We start from the raw sequence: 27945 nt of genomic DNA on the forward strand, positions 1-27945 counted from the left end.
TTAGCAAAGCTAGGTTTTCTGCACGTTCATGGTAAATATGTTTGTTTAAAAACAGTGATATGATCATTAACGCAGGTAGTGGTACTAATAACCGTATCGACTTCTTAATACAGCTTGTGGGAAATTAAAATAAAGTGCTCTGAAGAGTCCTGTTAAATGAAACACAGCAAACAGCAGTGGTTAACCTAGCTCTGTGAGCTATTAGCTTATGATCTTCCTGAAGGTGTTCAGTTGATTTTGCTTTTCTAATTCTCTCAATGCTGTGGTTACTCTTTTTCACTTTCTGCTACACTTTTTTCTTCCACTCAACACTATAAATATCCTGGAAAGCAGCAATAAGAAGAACCGTTTTCTTTAGCAGTGACCTCTTGCCCTCTTTATATGGAGGGTGGTGGTTGTGAAGGCCATAAACTAAAGTTCATGTTTTAAAAATCTAATCTTACAGGTTTTACACAATATTCAGGTCTTTAAATGTTAATAATTAAATTAAAAAATAGTTCATCTCATGGTAAATTGAAAAATTCATTCATAGCTCCTATAGCAGAAATTTATTTTTATACTGAATCACTAAAACTGATGAGATGTTGAGATGTACCTGTACTGTATATCCCTATCCTTCCTTAAATGACCCACAGTAAACATCACATTAACTCCAAGCATTAGGAGACATTTTTTTACAAGCTGGCTTTGGAACAAGAGTTTTATTTTTTATTTCTGCCACAATGATACATTTCACTAAATTAGGCGCAACAGCTCTTTGTTTTCTCTATTTCTGATGTTTTTTGAGTCCTAGTTACTTTTTTGTTAACGTTTCTTCTTACATTATTAGTCACTCTTCCTGCATATTTCTATGTTTTTGGTTCTTTCCCTTTGTTTTTGCTCCTACATATTTGACCCCTTTCATTATTCTGGTCCTGCCCTGTGCTTCACATGAACTCATCCATCTATGTTCCCCATGTGTTCGCCTTCGTCCTTTTCCCAGGTGTGGCAGCCAGCTCTTTTTTTACCTCTGGGAAGTACGCCATAGACCCGGAGCTGAGAGGGGCAGAGTTCGAACGGATCACTCAGAACCTGGATGTGCATTTCTGGAAGGCCTTCTGGAACATCACAGAGACGGAGGTTCTGTCGGTCGGTATTCTGCTAATATTTCTTATTACACACATGTTCACATGCGAAGGCATCTGTAATCCACATGAGATATCTACAACTCGGTGAAGATCACATTTCTGTCTCTGTGTTTTTGCCTAGAGGGCATAATTAACAATGGAAGAAATGAACTGGATCTTTGGTTATTTATGATTTATTCATCCAGTTTCTCTCCAGTGACCCGTCTTTATTGTTCTGTATTTGCTGTTGCTTCCTCCTCCAGAGTCTTGCCAGTATGACCTCTACTCAAGTCAAGGTGAACAGAGCACTCTCCGTTCCTCCTGTGGCCTTCGATCTTCCTCTAGCTGCCAACCACAGAATGTCGGTGACGATAAAGCCACCTTCTGCGCACATCGGCACTGCTCCTGTTCAGATGAGACTCATATCTTATGAGTTGCGTGAAGGACAGGTACTTAAGTCAGTATTTAACTACCCTGTTAATCCTTGAGCCAAATTTCTCTTTGGTTGAAATTTTACAGTCATTTTTACCACTTCTCATTTTAATGAATTTAGGCGACATCCAGCCTCCTTTCAATTTTGATCTTCCTTTTTGTTCACTGCGAATAAACCAAGAAATACTTTTAACAAACATCCTAAGCTAGTGATAATGCCCTAACGTGACTGTATTGTTTTATTTTCAAAGAATCCAAGTCTACAGCCGTCCAAGACGTTTGTTCCTGTAGATAAATGAGAATTATTGTGTAGTTCTGCTGGCACAGGATAGGTTGGCAACGGGCTGCTTCAGAGCAACCAGCTAATCCGGCTCTCTGAGGAGCACTGCTGAAAACTCTAGTAGCAAAAACATCAGCTCAGAAACTTAACTTTGTGTGCAGCACATACATTATGCATACACTTTATTTGTGTTGGGCAAAGATTATGAAGAAATCCATGATGTTTAGAAGGAAAAAAAACTGTTAATCTTATGGCTATTTCTCTCTAGGACAGTGAAACCCTGCTATCTCTGTGTCGATCTGAGGGAGGTGCTATTTCTCTATCCCTGGGGTTGAAGACCAAGCGCCTCCCTTCTTCTCCCTGCCTTTTGATCCACTTCCATGGGGGAGGCTTTGTGGCCCAGACCTCAAAATCCCATGAGGTGAGGTGATGCTGCTGCAGAAAACACTTTGATAAAAAAAAAAAAAAAGTTATTCTCCTCAATTCAAACACAAACTGTAAAGTTATTTTTCATTTTCATAACTAATTTATTTACTAGCATAAATTATTTCAACACATATGAAATACAGAAATCACCACTCGTCCTTGCAGACAAGCTGCCCTGCTGTTGCTCTTCCCAGATTTGAGCGGGTATCATTAAAGCAGTCATCCAGCCTAATTCACCTTTGTATTCCTTCAATAGTGTTTACTCAGACTAATTGTATTGAACTCCAGATAATTAAAATGACAGATACAAGTTGACAGCAGAGGGGCAATTGGTTGCCTTTCTCTGTCAGTAGTGCTGCATGTAATGACCTGCTAAGCTAATTATTGCTGTAATTATTCTATGAAAACTTAATTGAGACTTAGACCACTGTCCTTGCTTTATTTGGTGACAGAGTGCACACAGAAATGCCCCTTTACTGTGGATCATATTGCTGCTTCTGGTTATGGGTTCTGTTCGCCGCTCTGGACAGGGACACATACGGCTCCAGATCAGATTCCTGCAGTAAAGAAAATATTTTGGTTATATTAATAATTTGTGATATAATAGTTTCAGTGATTTTATTTATTTATAATTTCAATTTTGATAAAGGGAGATAAGTAATAAACACTGATTATGGTTGCAGTTTTAATCTGCTTATTGGTCTGATAGCCACCTTGCAATCTGCTGCTTTATCATAGTTTATCTGCTGTTGTTTTAAAACAATGGATCCTAAATAGACTGACGTATCTTGCTTGTTTTCTTTCACACAGAGATAGTTGATGTTTTTTGTGATAGATACATTTCAATCAGAATAGTTTTTCCTTTTTGTAAAAAAGCTTTAGATATTGGGGTTGAAATGTATTAAGCTCATTCTTACCTCCAGATTCCACATACTCACCGCTCCGCTACGCTCACGTACGTCGTGCTGAGCACTTTTGCTCCTCTCGGGTCCGTCCAGGTCAAGATCTGCAATTGCATTCGCACCAAAAAGGAAAAAGAACGCCGAGAAGATTTGGTTTGTCAAATTAAAATATAACAACAGATTGGTAACTACCGTTTATATATTCCCCCAAAAACTAAGACCATTTAATAAAATTATTGGTTGCAATCTATTGGTGAGTTGGGAACCAGAGAACAAACATAGTTAATACATGTATAATCCAAGTTATCCCTGTTACAAAAATAACAGGGATAACTTTAAGAAAATGTTTGCCAGAAACTGCACATATGCTGGGTGCTGATGGGATTTTTTAATATGTCTTATTAAGCATTAATTTCTGCATGTTTTTCACCTTTGAATTTAACAATATCGCGCATGCTCTCCTCGAGCTCTAAGGAAGTCGGAGCGGAGCATGACGGAAGGAACAGCGGAGGCTGTAGTCTTTGCTTTACTCAGGCCGTCTGGAGCGGAGCAGGGCCCTTTACAGAGGATGTGGGATTTTGGGGTTAGATGCCAAACTTCAGATGTTTTTGTTGATTTTTTTTATACAAAAAAACAAATCATGTTTCTTTTTTATCTTAAACTGCTCAGCAATCAGAAAAACATGCTGCAATTTATTAATCAAATGAGCAAGGTTGTTTTTTTTCTCGATTCTTCCTTTTTCACTGGATACGTGTCCCTCTCTTTGTGAAAATGCTGCACTTAGCCAGTTTAATGAATCTCTCGCTTGTGGTTATTAGCAACTAGATGTTTGTCTTAGTCATTATGGATTTATAACAAACAACAAACATGTGAATGATGAAAGAGAAATCCTTTGATGTAGAGGTTTTTAGCTGAGAATCCTAAATGCTGCAAAAAGGTCACCTTTGCATTAGAAGCTTTGTTTCAGCCAGCTGATAATACTATGTGCAGCAAACAGACAAAGCAGCTCTGTACTTTACATCCTGTGGCTCCTGAATGAAACCGGTTTAAAAATTGCAAACGCTGTTACACATAATCTTAGCAAAATATCAGTTTTTTAAAACGTTTAATGGAGAAATTGGAATAATATTTTAGCTTGAACATTTCAAACTCTTCTTTACCAGCAAGTATGCTATGTATGACTGAACAAATATGTTTCCCAAAAGGCAACTTCAGATTATACATCGAAAAAAGGAGGTCATAAATACAGTAAATCTTGTTAACCTAAAAAAAAACAAATATGCAGCTGTATAGGTTTAAATGGACTACCAGTATATATTTTAAATATTCTGTTCAGGAGATCTTCCACTGTGGATCCAGCCCATTTTACTGATACTTGATGTAGAATTTTCTGCATCAGGACAGATACAGATGTTGATATCGAATCAGTTTATCTCTACTTTAATACATTTGATTGAAGCATGTGTTATATGAAACTGCAGGAGAAGCACATTAATTACCTGCCCAATTCATTGTCATGAAAGAGACTATTGTATCCCCAGTGATTTGATCCTGTTCATCCTCTGTAGACGTGGCCATCTGTGTCTATTTGGGGTCTTTAGCTGCTTACAGCTGTTAAAACATAAAAGACAAGGAGCTGTGAAATTGCAAAAGACATGAGCATCCTTGGTCTGCAGCTGCATGGTAACTTGTGGACGAGAGAGAGCGATCACAAGGGTGAAGGGAGGGCGCTGTCATGTCGAATTAAGAAAGTAGGAATGACCCAAAATCCTGAAGGGAAATTTGTTGGACTGTCCTTCACTCTTTTCTTCTTTACTACCATCTAGCCACAAGCTCAGAAATGCTCTTTGTTCACTCTGTATCCTTCCTCATGTCTCTTCTTGTCACATTTCGGCACCACATGCTTCCCTCTTTTCTAATCTTTTTCTTTTCTTTGTCTCTGTCTGCTGTCCGATTTCCTGTGTGGAAGGACCCTTAAGGGAGAGCTGAGAAAGGAAAAGTTTGTCTAAGAATCAAAACCAAATGTTTTCCCTCATCTCCTTGCCAACAACTGTTCTGTCCTCTAGCAGAGTACACAGCTTTACCTCAGCTGCTGGAGCCAGCGGCGGGTTTCAGTATGCAGCAAAGCTGTGATCAGAAACGGCTGTAACGTCTGCAGCTTCAGCAATTTATGCAGAGCATCAAGTGTCGGGGAGCCGTTTTAAAGGATTGTAGATTAACAGCTCTGCCTGTCTTAAAGTGAGTCAGAGCTCTCATTAATTCCCTCTTTGGGAACCCAAGAAGAGTACGTTTCCAAGAGTTTCCAAGGTTATGTAAAATTAAACAGCTTCAATCCCACCTCAACAAGAATACACATCTCCTCTCTCCCCGCTGGCCTGTGTGTTATGCCTGCACAGCATTTTATTTATTTATTTATTGGTATTCAGCTGATGTGCTGCCCTGACTGACAACTGTGCCACACACTCGGCTGCATGTTGTAGCTCATTGTAGGCTCTCAGTCAGTGAAAGATGTTGTTCATCCTCACCTTAGGAATACCTTTTACCGACTCGCACACACCGTCTAAATCAAAGCTGCTCTCATTCTGCAAGCTCACCGACTTTTCTGTTGCTCAGATCCATGATTTAGTGTGACAGATTAGGGCTTAAACAACCCAAGCTGACTGCTGTTTTTTTTTTTATATTATTTATTTATTTTTTATTCATGCTAAATCACAAGTTGGGGTTGTGATATTCCGACGTGCACACACCTTCATTTTCCCTGGCAGTTTGAGTAAAGATCTTTCACTTTGACGAAAAGCACTGCCACAGCAAGTCTGAAAGCGTTAAAGATAGATGGAGGTAAGAGAGAACAGGCGTTTTCACATATCAGGGTCACTATGTGAGCACAGTAAACATTTAACCTGACTATAATCGGCAAAAAGAGAAGAACTCGGCATTCTGGCCGTTTTTACAGACCCTCCTTGTAAATCTACAGCACCATCTTGGCTTTCTTCACACAGTGCAAAGTAGGACAAGTAGCTGCATTTATTACTGTATTAAAAATGGGCAAATGGAGGGGACTGTGAGGGCAGCTCTCGCCTCTGTCTGTTATTGTCTGTTCTGGAAGCCAAAAAAGCAGAAAAATGAGATCAGAGGGGCACTTAATGTTCATTTTATCCTTATGCCTTCATCCTGGCTGCAGTCCACCGCTGCAGTTTCTAATAAATTTAGCAAATACATTATGTTTCTTTTTTATTATCCTCTTACCTCTCTGCTTTTATCTTTTTGCTCAGCCTTATTTGAAGAGCTGGTCCCAGGATCTTGGTGTTCCTATCCTGTCAGTGGATTACTCTCTGGCCCCTGAAGCCCCCTTCCCACGGGCACTGGAGGAATGTTTCTATGCCTACTGTTGGGCTTTAAGAAACCACCATCTACTTGGTACATGCATCTCACATGTTACATACAATACTAATGGTTATGTAATTCAGTATGTTTAATCATTTTTCTTTTTGTAAGAGGCATCATAAAATAAAAAAAGAATTAATTTGGGTATAAAAGCGCTTTAGTTAGCCAAAATGCTAGTCACAAGTGTGGTTCTCCATGCAGTATAAAGGTTAAAATAATATGGGCACTATAATCAAAATGTAAAAAGTTGTAAATTATAGCTGAACATATCAACAAACAAAACATAAAAGTTCACTTTGTCCAGTGTTGTTTTCGTTAACGATGACAATGATGAAATACTTCGTTGAAAATATTTCTTCATTTTAAAATTTAAAGAAAAATGAAGGACAATATTTTTTTATAGTTATGGTTGGTCTTAATAGTATCTAAATTGATAGAAGAATAATTGTTTCTTGAAATATGATTGAAAAATTTGTCAGCAATCACTTCTTCTAGTACATTTAACACATTTAGTATCAAAAGCTTGTACTATGGTGATTGATCGGTTTGTTGTTTTAGGAGCATCATATCTTATTAATGCTTCTCCGGTCTTATTATAATTATCTTTTTGGTAGCTGTCTTGGAAAAGTTTTTATCACTTTGTGTAGTTTTCCTAATTTATTCCTCATTCTTTATTTATTTTCTAAATAAAGCCAACTTTCTAACTTAAGCCAATGTTACCTCTGTCGCATCAGATGCATAAAACTGGTTTCAAATTAGCTCTGATTCTATTAGTTTTCTGGAGATTCTTCTGGAAACCAAGTTGACTGACCTTGATGAAGTTTGAGTTTAATAAAGAAGCAAGACTTTTTGATCAGTGTTAGGTTTCCTAGTGGAAGTGCATGTCAAAGTGAAAACAAAGTCATGAATGTTGGTAGGAGATTGAGAGACGATGTGAATACTGAGATATTTTCTGAAGCACAGCGGAGTTAATAGGAAAGAAAAAAAAGTTTCAACTCTCTGATCCTCCTGCCTTTAAAACAAAGTAATGAGATGTATTGAAATTCGGAAAAGTCCCCAGAATGCAAAAGAGGCTATGATGGGGAAATGTTTCCACTAGTAGAAAAAAAAAAACTGTTTGCTATTAAACTATTTAACATGATTCAAATGATCAGAGATAATAGATACAGAATAAGATTCAATGTGCTTTAATTTATTTGCCAATGAAGGAAACAAAAACTGAATTAAAATTTGAACTCAGATCAGCAGAAAAAAATTAAGTTGTGTTTAGTAAAGTTTAGTGAAAATATAATCATAAAAAGAAACTTTTCCTGCCATGAGAAGCTTCCAGTGTGTCACTTTATATGTTCCTGCAAACGGTGTCCAATAAACCGTGATGATCAAGTCGTCTAGTTGATGTTTTAACTACAGAAAATCCAACAGTGAACAATAAAACGTCTGTTAGCAGCTCCATCATATCTGATGTTTTGCCATTCTGGAGATCTTTAAAATAATCTGGACTTTCTGTTTTTAAATCCTTTCATTAATGAATATTTTCATCTTTACAGGATGGACAGGAGAGAGAGTGTGTTTGGCTGGTGACAGCGCTGGAGGCAACTTATGTGTGACCACTTCGATGCGTGCCGCTGAGGCTGGTGTGCGGATGCCGGATGGCATCGTGGCGGCCTACCCGGCTACGCTGCTGACGGCCTACGCATCGCCCTCCCGCCTGCTCACACTTATGGACCCCCTGCTGCCGCTCAGTGTGCTCTCCAGGTGTCTCAGTGCCTACGCAGGTAAAGTTGTGTTTGTTTTTACTCCTTAACTCTGTTACTCATGGTTACAATGAGAATCATTTCAGGACCTGTTTAAAGGAATGTAGTTAGGCACCTAAACCTGGTAAAGATGATTAACTCAGGTTGGAAACGATTAAGAAAAGAGGGTTAAGGTAATTTTGAAACTGATATGGTTGGTTTGGCAAGATAAGCTGGTCTGATCGCTTCAGAAACTGCAGATATTCTGGAAATGTGTCACAAAGACTTTTAAGAGAAAGAGAAAATATTCTGTAATAAACACTTATGGTGATTAAAAAAAATGCTTCTTTAATGTCAGACTGTTTTGAGAAGACTGAAAGGTACAGTAGCTTGAATAAACACTTCTTACTATAAGACATTGTAGATACAACCTCTAAACAAAAAACATGCTATAGAAACTCCTGGGAAAAATTCTAGTTAGAAAATTTTAACATGCAAAAGCTGACTATGGGTGGAAGATAAAAGATGGGTAAACCAACACCATCCAGTCCTGTAGCCGTAGACATAGATGTGTGTAATAGTGTGGGGCATAATCTGCTGTGTGAAGCCAACACGTTTTTTTGAACCAAATCGCTGAGGACTGTTTCTGACACCTTGTCCAGTTTTTTGCCATCAACGATTAAATCAGTTCAAAAGGCAAACGTGGCATAAACCCTGAAATAGGGATGCACGATATAATCGGCCCCCTATCGGTATCGGCCTGTATCGTCCTTAAAACTGAATATCGGACATCAGCCACCCCACCGATATTTAACCCGATATTTGAGCAGCTTCTGAGTTTCTAAAGTCTAAAAAAAAATAAAAAATACTACTTCTTCTTCCTCAAAAACTTCTTTTTTACAGACTTAAAAACTTCTGAAGACGAGGGAAAAAATATTGATACATTAAAATATCACAATATCTTCATATGCTGATATATTGCCATTTAAAAACACCATATCAATCTATTTTACTAATGAAATGTTGCTGTATGTCATCGTTATGCTACGAAAATACACCGAAAATTCACGAAATTTTGCCATATTTTTATATGTTGATATATTGACGCGGTATCGATCTATTTTACTAACAAAATCTCACAAGAATTTGCAAAATATCACGAGAGTTTGTAACAGAACGATGAAATTTCACGAGATTTTGAAAGTAAAATAGATCGATACCGCGTTTTTAAAAATCAATTTGATATCAGCATATGAAAATATATTTGAGTATATTATTTTTCAAAGTGTCAGAAATGGATAACAAAACTGCTATTTTCAATGACTACTTATTTTTGTCCAGCTTTAACATCGGTATCGATATCGGTTATCAGCTACATGAGTTTTAAAATATCAGCATATCGGATATCGGCCAAAATCCCAATATCGTGCATCCCTACCCTGAATGCGTTCTTTCTACAAACATGTAGGTTTTTCATGTCCTCTATTGGATCAGAAACATTAGAAAAATGCAGCTTGAGAAAGAATCTAAAGAAATGAAGGACAAAAGTTTGATCAATCTTTTGCTGACTTTGTTCTATTTAATTTTATAATATATTTTATCATAAAACCTCCATTCTTCCCTCTAATTGTGTTTTTTTTAAATGCACTTTAAATTCTCAGACTGAAGTTGCCTTAATAAGTGAAACTCGATCAAGGATAAAACTTTTGATGCTGTAGAATTCCCATAACTCATCAAGCTGTTCTCCTCTCTGTGGTGTTTAGTTTCACTTCCCATTCTGATTAATTCATCTCTTAAAAAAAGAAAAACAGCATCAAACTATAGACGTCTGTAAAGAGGCAGAACACAAGGTGAAACATTGCCATATTCCCTGTATTGCACCTTTATTTTCATTTTTTGTTTGAAAACGTTTTTTCTCTTCCCTTCCCTTGTCGCATATATGAATCACTGCCTGTAATTTGGTAGCAGCATCGAATCTCCTTGGAAAGCCATTTTTCTCTCTTGGATCATGCGTTTCCTGTCATTGCTGATTTGCCATCTTCTCTGCTGGCGTCTCCTCCTCCAGGTAATGAGCCGCAGCCTGAGAAGCAGGTAGAAAAAGTGAGCACGTTGAGCCTGGTGAGGAGAGATACGGCGCTGCTGCTGCGAGATTTCCGACAGGGAGCCTCCAACTGGATCCAATCTCTGCTGGATCCCAGCAGAGCGTCAGCCTCCTCCAACACAGCTGCCGAGACAACACCAGCAGCCGCCGATACGCCCACAACCGGTGTGTTCTGTGTTTGTGTGTGTTAGGAGTGTAATAAGGGGAAACATTTAAAGCATAAATAAGGGTTTTATTATTGCAGCTACTTCATTAAAAGTTCTCCAATTCATGCTGTAATAGTTTAGAAAGTAACTGAGTTATGGTTGAAGGATTCCTATGCAGTCTGGAAGGTATAAAATAAAAAGAAAATAAGTATTTCCAGACTTAATTCCCTTTGCTGTTATCAAAATGTTGTGAACATCCATCTTTCATTTTCCTCCCTGCTTGTGTTCTTTCGTTCATGTATCCTCCCTTCTTTGCTTCCATTTTTGTGTTCTTCCAACCTTCCTTTCATAATCCAATCTCTTTTGTTCTGCCTTCCTTTCCCGGGCCTTTCCTTCTTTATATTTTACCTTTTGCTGTTTTTGTGGCTTCCATAACTCTATGGTGGTTGACAGGTGCAAACATACAGCAAACGGCAAAGCAAGCTGTAGAAATATGTGTCATGTAGACATGAGAATACACAAAAAAAATGCTACAGAAAAACGCTGCCAACAAAAAAAATCTCAGTTACTGAGCAAGAACCCGCGATCAACAAAATCATTCAAACAAAAAAAATGGTGCAACCACAGAAAGGAAACGATTCAAATAATAAAAACAACAGCAGACTGGCTCAGAAAACGGAAGTACTCCAGTCCACTAGAGGGAGTCGATCAAACAACAAACCATATTGGACCAGAGTCTAGCTTAAACTACACTGAAACAAATAACACAACCATTTTTTTTAGGCATTTAGGCTACTCAATCTTATTTACTTACTTTAACAATTTTTTTTTTATGTTAGCGTAGTAGAACATAAAACAACAATGGCGTTAAATTAACTAATTAATTAATTAGATGCAAAAACAGTTGCATTATTTTTTTCAGTGTATAAAAAACTGCTTTTATTCTGTAATAATGTACGCATTTGATTGAAAAGGAATTGAAAGATAAGAAACCATTTCTTCCTCCAACTTTTTTTTTTTTTTTAACTTTGTAAATCTTAACTTCTTGTTTGTACATGTGGCCTGGTCTGATATGGTTTGTTATTTGTTCAGCAGCCTCTAGTGGTCTGGAGCAATAAAAACAAGCTTGTTTGCATTATTATCTTTCTGTGATTGCAACATTTTTGTTTTTGCTTGTGGCATTTTGTTTACGGTTACAGCATTTGTTGTTTATGTTGCGTTTTGCCGTGTTTTGGAGTTTGTATCACACAAGTCTTTGCCGCTCCTTTTATCATTTTATCGCGCATTAGCACCCACCAACCACTGTAGACCTTTTGTATTTTTCTACAATAGAAGTAAATGAAAGACAATTTTGGAAAAGTTGTGAATTTCTAATTGACATATGTGTAAAAGCTCTGACTTCCTGGGATTCATGTCAGGTTTAGAGAGGCTGTTTGAATTAAGGGCATAGTTTATGGTGTGTTTAGTTGCACACAGTCAGGAGAAACCAAAGCCTCTTGCTGCTTTCATTTTCTGCAGCCTTATTCAGTCTCTTTAAACGACATTACTCTACTGAAGTTTATTTACAGCTCCAGTGGAGGGAGGTCAATGATGTGGATCCCTGTTCTACAGCATCCAACTAACCAATTATGGCCTCATCCAATCTGTTGAGTAATAATCCTGTAGCTCCATTCATATCAGAGCCTTGACGGTAATTTTTAATTAGAGCCACAGTAAATCTGAAGAGGAAAAGTAATTTTATTGGTGTCACCTTAGTTGGGTGACAATCTTACAGCCTGCAGGCCGAATCTAATGGGAGTGTCACAGGTGGGGGCGTATTAATAGAAGGGCATCGTGCTGCTGAGGTGGTTCATTATTAAAATAGGAGATGGGTTCGCGCTTTGTAGGGAGACCAGGCGTGACGGCAAATGGTGGCGTCTGGACAGCTCAGGGCGGGTAGATGATATCACACTGACGGCTCTTTCTGGATTTCCTCCTCCTACTTCCTATATCTTTCTCCTGATCTGCTCCCATTTTCAACTAAGGGCCCTTAGCTGTTAGCTGTCAAACAGAGGACGTCTAAAAAGCAGAACTGATGGAGTAACTTTATTATCCTGTGTTGCTTATTTTTCATTTTTCTTTGGCTCTCCAACCACTGTTAATCCCAGCTAAACATACTGCAGTGCATTACAAAACAATTTAATTAATTAATGGAAACTTTTTAATCTCACACTGGAGAAATTTGTTAATTTATGACCCTGGAACTTTTTATATATTTGGTCACTTTATGAACACAAACTTTAAAGTTTGATTTTTTTTGGAGTTTTATGTGACGACACCAACACAAAGTATAAAATAATTATAAAGTAGGGAGGAAATAATGGCTTTCTGAAAAAAAAAGAACTGAAAACTGTGATTTTTCTGACTGTATTCAAGAAAATCTGCTTTAACCGAGGCCTTTTGAAGACAGCCAATTAGTAAAGGTGTTTAATTTGTAATCAGCATAAGCAAACTTTTTGTGAAGTCATTTATTAAAGAAGTGACGAATTTCATCTTCTGTTTCTCACAGACATAAAACATGAAAGATGATGTCAAAAACTGCACTTTTGGAACTCGTTTGGAGAAAACAAACAAAAACGATAACCAGTGTAAAGCGTGGTGGGGACATTATTATTCTGTGGTAACTTCAGGGGGAACTGGAAAACTTGCTAGTTAATGTAGCTAAATATTGTGCAGCTCGTAAAGAAACCCTGTTAGAGGCTGTAAAAAAAACCAAAAGCTGCATAACTGTTAAACTTCCCAGAAAATGACTTAAAAACAGTAGAATGGTTTGGATCATGAATCGTTCTAACCCAAATTCAATTCAGAATCTGTAAGACTTGAGAAATTACATTAAAAGAGACTCACTATTTAATCGGACTTAGTCTGAGCTGTTTAGCAAAAAGAATGGGAAATATTTTAGTTTATAAAGCTGGTAGAGACATAAACTCAGAGATTAGCTGTAATTTCAGGAAAAGATGAATGAAAACCATAAAACATTTTCTTTCCACTTTAGTCATGCACCACTTTGTGTCTTTCTCAAACAAGCCCTTGAAATTACAGTTTTATTGTCATAATGCAGCAAAATGTGAAGTTAAATATTAAAAAAATTGAAAAAGTTTCATTGGAACTTTGTTCTTTCAATTAAAAGTAGGATTTAAACCTCGCTTTGTTTCTCAGATACGGTGAGGAAAAGTGTCTCGGCGGCTTCGATCAACTCTCCTCACGCCGACCCGCCTGTTCCCAACAAGCCATCGCAGCTCCCCAGCAGGAAATTATCTGTGAAGAGCAAGACGTGCCAGGACTTGGGCTCCCACAGCAGCTCCGTCCTCCAGAGTCCCTCGCTGATGTCTGAGCACACTGTATGTCACGCCGGAACTTACTTATGTTGAGATTAACCCTCCCCTTAGATGATGCTCTTATCAGGAAGACTTTAATGCTGTGAAACAAAGAGCTTCTGGCGTTGGAAGTAGGAATCAAGGCTGGAACATAACTAATAACTGATGAAGGTTACAGAGGTGTTACGGTCCCACTCCTATTGATCTGGAATTAGAGACGGACATGGATTTTAGAATAGCTAAAGAATCAAACATCCATGGGATTTAGAGGGCTCTTTCCAATCATGTACATGAATATCATTCGTTTAGTGCTTTTGATTTATTTGAACAGATTTTTTATTTTTTTTTTGCTGCGGACAGTGATTATTTAAAAAAAACACATTCATATTTGATATTTTTTTTTATTTGTTGTGCCATTTTTCTTGGGTTCGTATTTTCAAAAATGTACATACAAGCTGCATACATCCCCCCACTAATATTTGGAAAAAATGTCCCTTAGGAAATTACAGAAAACCATCACTAAGGTGTTTTGATAGTTCTAGTTAAAAACGGTTATAAACTTCTAATAAAGTTTAATATTTATGGGGTGTATGTTTATATTCCTTTCTACATTTAAAAATTTGTCCCTAATTAAAGGCCTTCGTCACACCTTGACGATTTTGCCAGCGTATGTTTGACGCACGAAAAATCTGGCAAAAACGCTGGCATACGTTAGATAAGTTATGGATTCGGTTTGTATAAGTTAAGAGCACGCTGACGCATGCTGGCACACGTCGACATATGGCGAGTATGTCTTGACGTATGCCAGCATATGCTCATACGTGGAGCAGTTTGTTCCAGGTAAGTTATCTGATTGTTGATGTACATTAAGTGTAAGTTACTCATAAGTCGTAACGTCTAGCTAATCCAACCCTATGAGTAACTCGTGTATATTATGCGTAACTTATCAAGAACTTATCTCCGACGCATATCAACGTATTTGTTCCAGCTCTCCTAAGACATTACGCTGCCGTGCGTTATGCATAAGTTAGGCTGTCATTCAACATAAGTTCTGGGCTCGTTATAAATACTCTATGTTTACGCCCAAAATTGAATTGAATTATACAAATAACGTTCAGCGTATGCCTGCGTTTTAGAAGACTCTGGGACGACAGGCATGCGCTCAGTTAGAGAGAATTCATAAATAGATTCAAGGTTGTTCTTGTTTAGTAAGTAAAAATGTCAACAGGAAAAAGGCTGTTTTAAGTAATGCATTAATAGTGTGTGTGTGTGGGGGGGGGGGGGGCATTTTTATCTATGATGTATCCAAAGTTTTCTAAACAGGCCAGAACTATAAAATTCTTCCAATCCATCAGGTTATTAGTTGCATTTCTTTTTTTTCCTCCTCCTTTTTTGTCCTAAATTGATTAAATTAGTAACGGCTCCGGCCAAAAGTAATGCGGACATTAGATAATCTTTCTCTCCTTGAAATCTGGTTGCTCAGCCTGGACTCAGGCACCCTGCCAGCGGTTTTATATTTTCACAAGGACAAAGAGCTGTCTGCTCTCCCTTGACTCTTTTTCTATGACCTCTCAGAGCTGTTTTAACAAAGTGGAATATTTTCTTTTCTTCTGCTCCATAGGTAGAAGATGTGAGTTTCTTCCTCTCCGGGGACGGTGACCCCTCCATGTCCGATGACCTGTCCTCCGTAGCCATTCCACCCCCTGTTGGAGGGGAAGGATCAGAGCTGGAGCACCCCAGGGAGTTTCCGCTGGGCTTTGAGCCTCTACGCTCGGAGCAGCTCGCTGAAATGAAGATGCAGACCTCTCCAGTGGTCAAGGATCCTTTCTGCTCACCTCTGTTGGCTCCTGACAGCATGCTGAAGGGGCTGCCGCCTGTAAACATAGTGGTAAAAATGCATTTTTCATTTAACTATCACTTCATCAAATAAAGCTTATAGGGGTAAACAAAAAGAAAAGGGTCTGAAGAAATGTTTGTTGAGGTCACTGCCTGCTCGGTGTTTTGATGAGGATGGTAGATGACGAAGAGAAAACTAGTCCTGATTTTTAAGTGGCTTTAGTGAGTCAGCGAGACTTAAAAAAAAAATATGAACAAAAGAGACTTGGCTGCTTTGGCTCCTTCCCTCAATCCCATAATTAAGATTCTTGACATGTCTGAAGGGAGTTTAAACGGGTTTTTCATCATCCACTCCCCCTTTTTTTCCCCCCTCTCCTCCTCTCTTGTCGTCTCAGGCGTGTGCGTTGGACCCCATGCTGGACGACTCGGTCATGTTTGCCAAGCGTCTGAGAAGCGTAGGGCAGCCCGTCACTCTGTGCATCGTGGACGACCTCCCCCACGGCTTTCTCAGTATATCACACCTCTCCAAGGAGACCAGGGAGGCCGCAAACATCTGCGTGGAGCGAATCCGCTCCGTCTTCAACCAGAAAGACACGCCCCCAGAGCCACGCAAGCACCGCAAGCTGGAGCGGACCGATGGGGGGGAACTGGCACCTTGTGGGGAAAATGGTGCTCTCCTCACCCGACCTATTGGGGACGCAGAGGCAGCTGTCGGGAAGGGGGCTAAGATTTCTGATGGGGAGGGCTCTGTTACTGTGGCAGCCCAGAATAACACTGATGCTGGCGGCATCGGTGCTTAAATGAGGTTTTGGGGGGGGGCACTGCAGTTCACCAAAAGAGTGAAAAGAGAGAGAGTTGATGAAAGTCAGACTGATGTAGGCAGAGCAAAGCTTCTATGAGAACAAAGGAAAAAAAAAAACATGCAAGAAACAGAAGGGTGGGAGGGGGCAGCCTAAAAAAAAATGCTCAGTGTTTAAAAGATAAATAAAAGGGGTGGGGCGCTTAAATGTATTTAATCTCAACACTACGAACACACCCACAAAAAAAGGCAGTCATGTTTCAGGATGGGATGACGATTTCAAAGATCCTCAGATCAAAGATCAGCACACCCCCACATACACACAGCAGAGCACGCGTACCTAACGGAGCCGCTGTCGGGCAGCCCAGACATAAAGCAGCGCCGAGCTCTCCTAAGACGACGCCTGAATGGGTGATTCATCTGGGCCGAGGCAGGCCCTAATCAGATAGCAGTGGACACACTGTATGCTTCTGTGTGGAGGCATCCGCAACAACGAGGCCACTTGTCCTTTAGGAATACTCTCTAAATCACACTTAATAACTCCACATTGTCTTCCCCATTATGCCTGTTTGGCATTACCTTGTAGGAAGTAACTATGTTTTCTCTCACCAAATAGAATAATGAGGCTAACCAAGCCAAAGGCTCCAAACTAAAGAAAAATATTCAAACTGTGGCTGTTTTTTAAAACCTTATTTTAAACTCTATGCAGGGCTGTTTTTATTATTTATGTCTAGTTATATTCCCTGAGTTTTGGCTGCTGTAATTTGTTTTAATGTCTTCTAAAGTTTTAAATTTATTTTAAAAACATATTTGTTTCAATTTCCAACCATAATCCTCTTTGTATTCCATTGGGATTATAACTTACGGTCAATAGGAAACTTAAGTTTATAGAGTGCAAGGAATAAGGTGATGGAACAGATCATATTAGTTTTATCTGCAACAGCTTCTAAAGCTGTGCAACATTTTCTTTCCATTTGAAAAAAAAACATCACAATATGTGTGACAAAAATGTGACAAAAAAAAAAAATCAAGGGGTATTTATAGCAGAGCAAGGCTCTTTAAAGATGTGCTTCTTTAGGCTGAACCACTGACTTCTCTGGCTCTTTCAATGGGGGTGCAGTGAACAGTAAGAGAAGGCGATGAATATTCCAATCCAGACACAAAGTTCTATTTTGACATTTGCAGTGCGGTATTAGTAATGCAGAGAATAAAACTTAAGATGCCTTCAAGTGAAAGCAAGAAAAAAAAAGCTCTGAAATTTCCTCAAGTCATGTTTTTTTGCATTTCTTTCCTTGATGAAGCGTTTTAATCATTTCAGAGTATCAGGATCGGAAACAGTTGCTTGGTATCCACACCCTGAATAGAAATGGAGTTAATCTGTGGAACTGTTAAGAAAAAAAAAATCTCAGCTTTCCATACACGTTTTTAACATGATGACACTGCTTTTCTTGTGAGTTGTCAGATTTTCTCTACTGGTGTCAGTGTCCAACCTAAGCCTCCTCCAGCCCAGGGATTTATGACCCGACAGCTTGTTTGTTTTCATAACAAGTCAGAGGCTTTTAGGCAAATCTTGAAAACCCTTGCTGTGAAAAAAATAAAAAATAGCAAAAAAAAATGCATTTCACGCAAAATAGGACTGTCACTATTTTTGGCAACTTTCAGATTCATTTCATCTATCAATGTTGTTTAAAATGCACCAGAAACCTTCCGCAGGTTAGTCCACGCTGTTGCCAACAGTGTGTGTCTCCCGGTAACAGAGCAGAGGTTGCCAGTTCTGCAGAGAAGGATGCAGTTTGATGAATAGGATTTAGCTGATGCTCTGACTGTGAAATCCTCCCCACCACCACCCGTTGAAGTGCAGTCATGCTACAGGATTAGACGGTTCTCTATTCTGTCAGCTTGAAGAACTTAGTGCAAAAATTTTAAGTCAGATTGACAGAGAGAATAATACACTTAGTCTGTGCAGTTTGGGGCTGAAGTTTGAACTTGTTTTGATTGTTGCTGTTAATGTGCAGTTTGTACTTTTACTGCAGTTAGTTTATTCCAAGTTTGCTTGCTGCTTATCACTGAAGCACAAACAGTTTTCTGTGTGGAGAGGATTTTATTTGTGTCATGTTTTTTTTTTTTAATGGCACTTTAAAGTAAACGGACTTTTCATAGCCTTGATCATCTGAGGTGGAGGCAGACTTTGATCGTCGATCCTCCTAGGAACCTTTTTTATTTTCCTGTCCTCCCTTCTGTTTATTTATATAGTGTGATTTCACAACACATATCGTCTCTGTGTGTAATTTGAAGTGGATAGTTCAAGAGCAGCGCTACAAGTGACTGACAAGCAGAACTGCTGCTTATTTGTAAGCAAATGTAAAAGTAATGTGTCAAACATAGTGTATAGACCCTCATATGCTACATGAAAGCAGGTGACGGTTTGGGAAATACTTACAAGCAAAATTCTGCCTGTTTTTGGTGACATTTATTCCTGACAAAGCTCTGGTTTTATGATTTGAGCTCCTGAAGCTTTGAGCTTCAAACCTTTATTTCACTGTAATGCTTAGAATTGCTGACTCATAGTTTGTCCACCTCTCCTGGTGGGTTCAAAATCTTATTGCACTTCAGTATAAACATATCTGCGTATTTTCACTGGGTTGTTTATCTTAAAATTCTTTAGTTGACCAATCGTGAGTTTATTGAAGTGCAATATCCTTTCTTCAGCTTGTAACTCTAGGATTTTCCTCACTATAGTCTCTGCTCTCCGAGTCAGAAGAGTGGCGATGCTGATTATTGTCGTGCAATACGCTTCGATAAGCTTTAACTTGAGCTTCACAAGTAATCTATCAAATCATATCTATAGTAACACATTGAGTTTGCTTTAGGTCGGCTTGTATAGATGCAGCGGTTATTATATTTACCTCAGGCACTTCACTGGAATGTTTCATCGTGGCTGGAAAGATTAGGGTGGAGTTAAAGTAGAACCAAAGAGGGAAGGCAGATGTTCCGTCCCTCCTGTTTAATGTTCAGCTGTTACCATTGCATTGCAGGTGTCGTCTAGAATAACCTGCCTGCACTCCATATGCAAATTGTGCTGCATGATTTCTGAGGAGGAAGATGTTCCTCCTTTACCTATTATAGAAATAGGTGAGAAAAAAAGACTTGATTTAAAAAGCCATAGACTGGAAAACCGTTTTTTTTTTCTTTAAACAGTACTTTGTTGAAAACACCACAAGTGCAAACCTGTGATTAATGCTAAAAAATGTGAAATAAAGATGACTCATGTAGATATTTTTACTTTGATATCTGTTTATCAGATTGATTATTTTTTCGACTGTAAACTTTGATGGTTCCATAATACAGGTGCTGGTCATAAAATTAGAATATCATGAAAAAGTAGATTGATTTCAGTAATTCCATTTAAAAAGTGAAACTTGTATATTATATTCATACATTACATACAAACTCATATATTTCAGATGTTTATTTTGTTTAATTTTGATGATTACAAATGACAACAAATGAAAATCTCAAATTCATCATATCAGAAAATTAGAATATTACTGAAGACCAATAAAAACAAAGGATTTATAGAAATGTTGGCCAACTGAAAAGTATGAACATGAAAAGTATGAGCATGTACAGCACTCAGTATTTAGTTGGGCCTCCTTTGGCCTGTATTACTGCAGCAATGCGGCGTGGCATGGAGTCGATCAGTCTGTGGCACTGCTCAGGTGTTATGATAGCCCAGGTTGCTCTAATAGTGGCTTTTAGCTCTTCTGAATTGTTGGGTCTGGTGTATTGCATCTTCTTCTTCACAATACCCCATAGATTTTCTATGGGGTTAAGGTCAGGAGAGTTTGCTGGCCAATTAAGAACAGGGATACCATGGTCCTTCAACCAGGTACTGGTAGCTTTGGCACTGTGTGCAGGTGCCAAGTCCTGTTGGAAAATGAAATCTGCATCTCCAAAAAGTTGGTCAGCTGCAGGAAGCATGAAGTGCTCTAAAACTTCCTGGTATGTGGCTGCGTTGACCCTGGACCTCAGAAAACACAATGGACCAACACCAGCAGATGACATGGCACCCCAAACCATCACTGACTGTGGAAACTTTACACTGGACTTCAAGCAACGTGGATGAAGTGCCTCTCTTCTTTTCCTCCAGACTCTGGGACCTTGATTTCCAAAGGAAATGCAAAATTTACTTTCATCAGAGAACATGACTTTGGACCACTCACCAGCAGTCCAGTCCTGTTTCTCTTTAGCCCAGGCAAGACGCTTCTGACGCTGTCTGTGGTTCAAGAGTGGCTTGACACAAGGAATGCGACAGCAGAAACCCATGTCTTTCATACGTCTGTGTGTGGTGGTTCTTGAAGCACTCACTCCAGCTGCAGTCCACTCTTTGTGAATCTCCCCCACATTTTTGAATGGGTTTTGTTTCACAATCCTCTCCAGGGTGCGGTTATCTCTCTTGCTTGTACATTTTTTTCGACCACATCTTTTCCTTCCCTTCGCCTCTCTATTAATGTGCTTGGACACTGAGCTCTGTGAACAGCCAGCCTCTTTAGCGATGACCTTTTGTGTCTTGCCCTCCTTGTGCAAGGTGTCGATGGTCGTCTTTTGGACAACTGTCAAGTCAGCAGTCTTCCCCATGATTGTGTAGCTTATAGAACTAGACTGAAAGACCATTTAAAGGCTTTTGCAGGTGGTTTGAGTTAATTAGCTGATTAGAGTGTGGCACCAGGGGCCATCAATTTTGAACCTTTTCACAATATTCTAATTTTCTGATATGATGAATTTGAGATTTTCATTTGTTGTCATTTGTAATCATCAAAATTAAACAAAATAAACATCTGAAATATATGAGTTTGTATGTAATGTATGAATATAATATACAAGTTTCACTTTTTAAATGGAATTACTGAAATCAATCTACTTTTTCATGATATTCTAATTTTATGACCAGCACCTGTAGACTGATGTATGAGATGAACCATATTTATAAGAAAGTTTATTCTTTTGCTGACTTTTATCTAAATAAATATATTCTCCCAGGAAATCTTCCCTGTGTCCTAGCTTATTGCTGAACTTTGTCAGTGCACATATGAAACAACAAAAGATTGTAATGGAGAGGTTTTCTCTGCATGGTTATTGAAAAGTTTGTAAATATATGCAGCGATGCTTGAAAGTTTACAAACCCTCCCATTAAAAAACGTTAATTACACACTAGTAATTCAAATGACACAAAACTGAAAAAAGTAATAAATAGTATATATATACACTCACCGGCCACTTTATTAGGTACCCCATGCTATTAACGGGTTGGACCCCCTTTTGCCTTCAGAACTGCCTCAATTCTTCGTGGCATAGATTCAACAAGGTGCTGGAAGCATTCCTCAGGGAGTTTGGTCCATATTGACATGATGTCATCCCACAGTTGCCGCAGATTTGTCGGCTGCACATCCATGATGCGAATCTCCCGTTCCACCACATCCCAAAGATGCTCTATTGGATTGAGATCTGGTGACTGTGGAGGCCATTTGAGTACAGTGAACTCATTGTCATGTTCAAGAAACCAGTCTGAGATGATTCCAGCTTTATGACATGGCACATTATCCTGCTGAAAGTAGCCATCAGAAGTTGGGTACATTGTGGTCATAAAGGGATGGACATGGTCAGCAACAATACTCAGGTAGGCTGTGGCGTTGCAACGATGCTCAATTGGTACCAAGGGGCCCAAAGAGTGCAAAGAAAATATTCCCCACACCATGACACCACCACCACCAGCCTGAACCGTTGATACAAGGCAGGACGGATCCATGCTTTCATGTTGTAGACGCCAAATTCTGACCCTACCATCCGAATGTCGCAGCAGAAATTGAGACTCATCAGACCAGGCAACGTTTTTCCAATCTTCTATTGTCCAATTTCCATGAGCTTGTGCAAATTGTAGCCTCAGTTTCCTGTTCTTAGCTGAAGGTGTGGCACCCGGTGTGGTCTTCTGCTGCTGTAGCCCATCTGCCTCAAAGTTCGACGTACTGTGCGTTCAGAGATGCTCTTCTGCCCACCTTGGTTGTAACGGGTGGTTATTTGAGTCACTGTTGCCCTTCTATCAGCTCCAACCAGTCTGGCCATTCTCCTCTGACCTCTGGCATCAACAAGGCATTTCCACCCACAGAACTGCCGCTCACTGGATGTTTATTCTTTTTCGGACCATTCTCTGTAAACCCTAGAGATGGTTGTGCGTGAAAATCCCAGTAGATCAGCAGTTTCTGAAATACTCAGACCAGCCCTTCTGGCACCAACAATCATGCCACATTCAAAGTCACTCAAATCACCTTTCTTCCCCATACTGATGCTCGGTTTGAACTGCAGGAGATTGTCTTGACCATGTCTACATGCCTAAATGCACTGAGTTGCCGCCATGTGATTGGCTGCTTAGAAATTAAGTGTTAACGAGCAGTTGGACAGGTGTACCTAATAAAGTGGCCAGTGAGTGTATATGCCACTTATTGAGCATCTGTATTTGTTCCAACTTTAAGAATGTCACAGCGTCTGTGAGCCACATGAGGTTGTGGACTGGGTGTTTGTTTGATTTCCTGCACAAAAGAAGGTGACAAAGCAAAGAGACAAAGGCGATATCTATTTAATCCTTAAATCTAAAGTGGGGCGATATTTTTAAGTGTAAAAATAATAAAGCTGCAGATTCATTCTACTGTACTCTAAAATCACTCTAAATATCTTAGAATTCATAAGCTGGACTAACACAAATACTGCTGAATTGTCTGTTGACAACAGTTGCATTTAATTTAGGGTACACCGCGTCCAGCTATAAACATCCAAAAAATGTGATTTTGATCTCTTCATCTTTGTAAAATTTCCTGAACAGTATTTCCCATAGAAAAAACAAAAAAACAATGCACTCTTACTCAAGACTCAGTTGCATTTTGGTTTGAACTTTAGGTGAAACACAAGAACTTGCTGGATGGTAAAACTTCTATGGTAAATTCTAATATGTCCAAGTTGATGATCTATGGCAATAGTTTTCTACCACAAATGGGATTCTGAGTCTAGACCTAAAAACCTCACTTATAGTAAACGTTAAAAGACACTCCAAATGATTTGTCACCTGTTTCCCAGAACGGCCACATTTGCTTAAGTGCACAGCTAGTTGTCCTGTTTACATATTTTCTCCTCAAAGCTGCTTCTCTGATTAATATATAGCCTGTCGGTTGATCCCAGGCGGCCATGTATTGCTGCTGTGTTAAAACCTTTAGCATTTATGGCCAGGAATATTCACAGGCTGAGACATTCAAGGCCTGGATTATAGGTTTATGACAAAAAACTTTTTTACTAAAGTTTACTCCTATCCTTTCTGCTGCGTTTCTTTTTTTCCATTATATCGTTTGTTCACCAGCATTCTCTTAAAAACACATTTGAGGTCTTTTATGATAAAAAAGGACAACAAAGAAACCCAAAAACAGATGTTATACAGGTGATACTAGTTATAAACGGCCTGCTTTTAATGTCACATAAAATCCTAATGACTGGAGCTTAAATACAATGAATTACAACATTTGTAAGTTTGATAGGTGCAAGTAGTTCCTTTTTAAAGGCAGTGTAGTAAAAATGATCTTAAAACCTGCAGGATTATCTTTGTAGAATGTGCTGTTCTTATTATTTTTTACAAAGCACATTTAAAAATGATCCTGCCTCGGATGCACCTGGAAACAAACCTTTTTCCAGTGCCACTACTGTAAGTTCTGAAGACTAATATGCATCAAATATGAGCAAGAGTGGAAATTGCATGTTTTCATCTGGTAGGTTGTAATCTGCATCACATTGTTGAAAAACATTTAAATATTTAGTAATTAGATGCAATATACCAACATAAAATGGACATTTTGTGATGCATATTTGCCTTAACATAATCAGATGCTGATTATGTTTTGGTTCAAATACTATTGTGAGGACTTGCAGTTACTTTTTATCTTATTTAAAAAATAATAATAATAAATTCTCCACTGTTTTTTTTTTTTCTTTTAATCTTCCTGATAATTGATATGATTACTTTTGCAGCGGAAGGCCAGACATAATCTGCCTAGGAACCACTTCATTAGCAGTATATATATGACCTCAGATGAAAACATGATTGCAATCAGGGGGTGGAATTTTTTCTGCGTGGACGTGTCGTGGGGCCGAGGCACGAGCGGAAAACGGCGCGCGCTTCCCTCTGCATCCCACTCCCACCCCCCCAAAACACTCAGAGAGGAACATCATCTCCATCTATCCATCCATCTACAACAGCTGGAGGAGGCAGGAGGCGGGGTGCGCGCGCGCGCTTCTTTCTGCTGCTCCTCCGTGCGCGCCCCCGAGCCGGAGGCAAGCTTTCTGGGAGAGCTGAGAGAACAGACGAGCGGCTGCGGGGGAGAGAGGAAGATGGAGGTGAGGGTCGGGGAGAGACTCATGTGGCTGGTCGTGCTTTCCACTGTGCTCTGCGTGGATTCTGTCTACGGAAAATACGTCAAAGGCATCGTCGATACCAAAGAGGTGAGTGAATTGGTTTTCTCTACGCTGCTGTCAGTCTGATCAGACTTGGCTGCAGGTTCATCTGAGCCTCTCAGCTGGACTCTGCTTCATTTTACGCCCCAACTTCGCTCTCCTGTGTCCGTGGCTGTTTTTGGAAACACGCTCTGCTCCTCTACGGAGCGTTTGCGCGCAGTCTGCAGAAGCTGCGAACATGTCAGTGTTATGGTGACATTATTTGGGCATCATCAGGACCCAGCAATGTTTTTCCCCCTCTTTAATTAAGCGGCTGCATGTTAGGAAACCCTTTATGGTTCTATTGGTAATTTAGATTAGCCGTCACAGGTGTGCGTCATATGGGTTTTGCGCACTTTGGTTTGTGGTGAAACCCTTTGGAAACTGAGCTTGGTCCATCTGGGTCTGAGATCTGCTGTTTTTTATAGATCCGCATCACACAGAGCAGAGAGGGAGCACCTCTTAGTTTGTAATTCTGTTCTTTATTATCCTCAGATGTTATCACCCTGCAGCTACAAGTTTAACATAACAAGCTGCATAATTCTGGAAGAGTTTTAAAAAATTATTTTTAATTAAACTTTATTTAACCAGGGGAAAAAAATCCCATTGAGATTAAAAACCTCTTTTTCAAGGGAGTCATGGCCAAGAGGCAGCAAAGTTACATAAGAAAAAGAGATACATTAAATGACAGGTACAATAAAAAAAACATATCAAGTTAAACAATTACAAATCATTGAGATTGCTTCAAATTTTTCCACTTTCAACTTAAAAGCATTTAAAGATAAAAACTCAGTCAACCTCCAGTTTATTTGTAAAAAAAATTTCAAGCACAAGGAGCTGCGTAGCTAAAGGCTTTCCTCCCTAGTTCTTTTCAGGCAAAAGAACAGTGAACAAGAGCTGATCGTTGGATCTCAGGGCATAATGCTTTTCTGTGTAAATAAGTAAATGTGAGAGAGCAGTAATCCAAGAAGGGCCTTGTAAATAAAAGTGTACCAATGACACTGCCTTCTCGTAGAGAGGGAAGGCCGTTCCACCTGAGAGCAAAGGTCACAGTGATGTTTCATGGCTCTACAGTTTGTGATGAACCTTAATGAAGCATGGTAAGCAGAGTCCAACATTTGAAGACATGAAGAAGTAGCATTCTTATAAAAAAGGTCACCATAATCTAAGACTGATAAAAACATGGCAGAGACAAGGCGCTTTTTTTACTCCAAAAAGAAAAACATGTCTTATTACGAAAGAAGAAACCCAGTTTAACTTTTAATTTCTTAACAAGTTTATCAATAAAAAGGTTTGAAGGTGAGGGAGTCATCAATTACAATTCCAATGTATTTATATTCATATTTTATCTAGCTATGTTATCTTGTTAAAAAAAGGAAAATACTGCAAGACATCAATGATGCAGTCATCAAGAAGTTTATAGATTTGATTTGGTGTTACACTGTGTGAAGTCAGTGAAATCAGCAGCTTTTATCCTTAAGTTTTGAACTCAGGCAAAGCATTTTGGTACGAGAACCATGCCAGCCAATATATATAGAAATGGCTGCTGAAAGCATTGCTCTCTCTTGCTCTTTCACAGCATGTCTTGTCATGTTTTAGAAAATACTTTTTCTTTTTTTCTTTGAAATAGCATCTTAAATGTTAGGAACTATTTAAAAGTCATCATAATCATTGTTCATGTAATAACTATTATAATACTGATGTTTGAGGCATTGTTTTGTTGTAGTTCTCAATATCAGTGCTACAGGTGACCAGTTTTGGATGGTAGTTGATTGCACTGTTGGATGAAGGTCCTTTTTCTGCATGACATGCTGTTTAAATATTCTCCACATGTAAGTGTTGATTTTCTCCAGCTACTTGCCTCCAGGTGCTTTGCACAGTCAAAGGACATGAAAGATAGGGATGTATCTTGCCCACGGCTAATTCCCTGATTGTGAAGTCTGAAAAACATGGAAGCTTGTATTCTTCATTGCTCATTTATGGATGTTATGACCACTGTTGAGAAATATAAGAATTTCTTTGCTGTTTCACAACGAGAGATTTCTGTATTTTAAGAGCATTAAAACAATAAATATACATGCTAAATAAAAACACAAAGTTCAGAAAACTTCTTAAATAGTAGGGAAGTCTATTTATGGTTCTAAGATAAACTTTGCAGTGATTGGTTATGTAGTCCTTAGTGATTCAACCCCATCATTTAGTGGGTAAGTTGGGCTAAAGGGCAGATTTTACTTCTGCAACTGCACACATCAAATGTTTCTTGGGTGTGGTTGCGAACCAGTTTTGCTGACGTCAGTCTGGAATTTCTAGGGATGCAAAGCAGTTTCCCGCCAAAGCGCTAGGGGGAGCCTATTTGAGAACTCGTGAAAACTTTGGCCGTGCGGATGGGAGTGTTTGTCTTCCGAGACAACGATGGCGCATCAGCAACATATCTTGGCCACGGAGATGGATCTAGAGTTGCTAGACATTGAAGAGGAACAGGTTCTCTTAATGGAGTTGGAAAAAAGACTGTTTAACCTTTCGTCGGGGTTGTCCATTTTAGTTGTTCCTTGGTTTTTAAAAATGGCGCGCCACAGCGCCAAATCGAGAAGGACGACCACACAGACAGCCGGAAAGGCATACCAAGGACCAATCACAGCTGCTTTTTGTCTGTGCTCTTCCGCTTGAGGTCTGTGCGGGTTTGCGACCGTCCGACACCTAGTCAAGATTTTTATGAGGTGCGCGACGACCGTTGCAGAACCTCTGCGTGGGGAGCGTGGTTGCAAACAGAGACATATTTGTAGGTTGCAAAGGCTATGCGTCGAAAGCATAAACCGGCCTTAAGGCTCACTAACCTGGCATAAGCTAGATTAATACAGCTAATTCAGTCTGAATTATACAAGTATCCATCTGGAAATCCTGTCATAGAAGGTTTACAC

The 27945-nt window shown here is 39.2% G+C and overlaps 2 protein-coding genes across 2 annotated transcripts in view; both read left to right on the plus strand.

The window, feature by feature from the left end:
- lipeb (lipase, hormone-sensitive b) overlaps nt 1–18116 on the plus strand; it is a 34468-nt gene extending 16352 nt beyond the window's left edge. Inside the window, exons 7-15 of the mRNA XM_038268149.1 lie at nt 983–1128; nt 1370–1555; nt 2087–2239; nt 6419–6563; nt 8078–8305; nt 10329–10529; nt 13709–13890; nt 15488–15754; nt 16098–18116. Of these exons, the coding sequence (XP_038124077.1) occupies nt 983–1128; nt 1370–1555; nt 2087–2239; nt 6419–6563; nt 8078–8305; nt 10329–10529; nt 13709–13890; nt 15488–15754; nt 16098–16502 (1913 nt within the window). The 3' untranslated portion in view covers nt 16503–18116. The remainder of the gene's footprint in view (nt 1–982; nt 1129–1369; nt 1556–2086; nt 2240–6418; nt 6564–8077; nt 8306–10328; nt 10530–13708; nt 13891–15487; nt 15755–16097) is intronic.
- A 6648-nt stretch (nt 18117–24764) lies between these two features.
- tmem145 (transmembrane protein 145) overlaps nt 24765–27945 on the plus strand; it is an 86961-nt gene continuing 83780 nt past the window's right edge. The window contains exon 1 of the mRNA XM_038268150.1: nt 24765–25036. Within this exon, the coding sequence (XP_038124078.1) occupies nt 24926–25036 (111 nt within the window). The 5' untranslated portion in view covers nt 24765–24925. The remainder of the gene's footprint in view (nt 25037–27945) is intronic.

The sequence above is a fragment of the Cyprinodon tularosa genome, unplaced genomic scaffold (genome assembly GCF_016077235.1).
Source record: "Cyprinodon tularosa strain WSP-4 unplaced genomic scaffold, ASM1607723v1 ctg694, whole genome shotgun sequence".
Classification (NCBI taxonomy): Eukaryota; Metazoa; Chordata; class Actinopteri; order Cyprinodontiformes; family Cyprinodontidae; genus Cyprinodon; species Cyprinodon tularosa.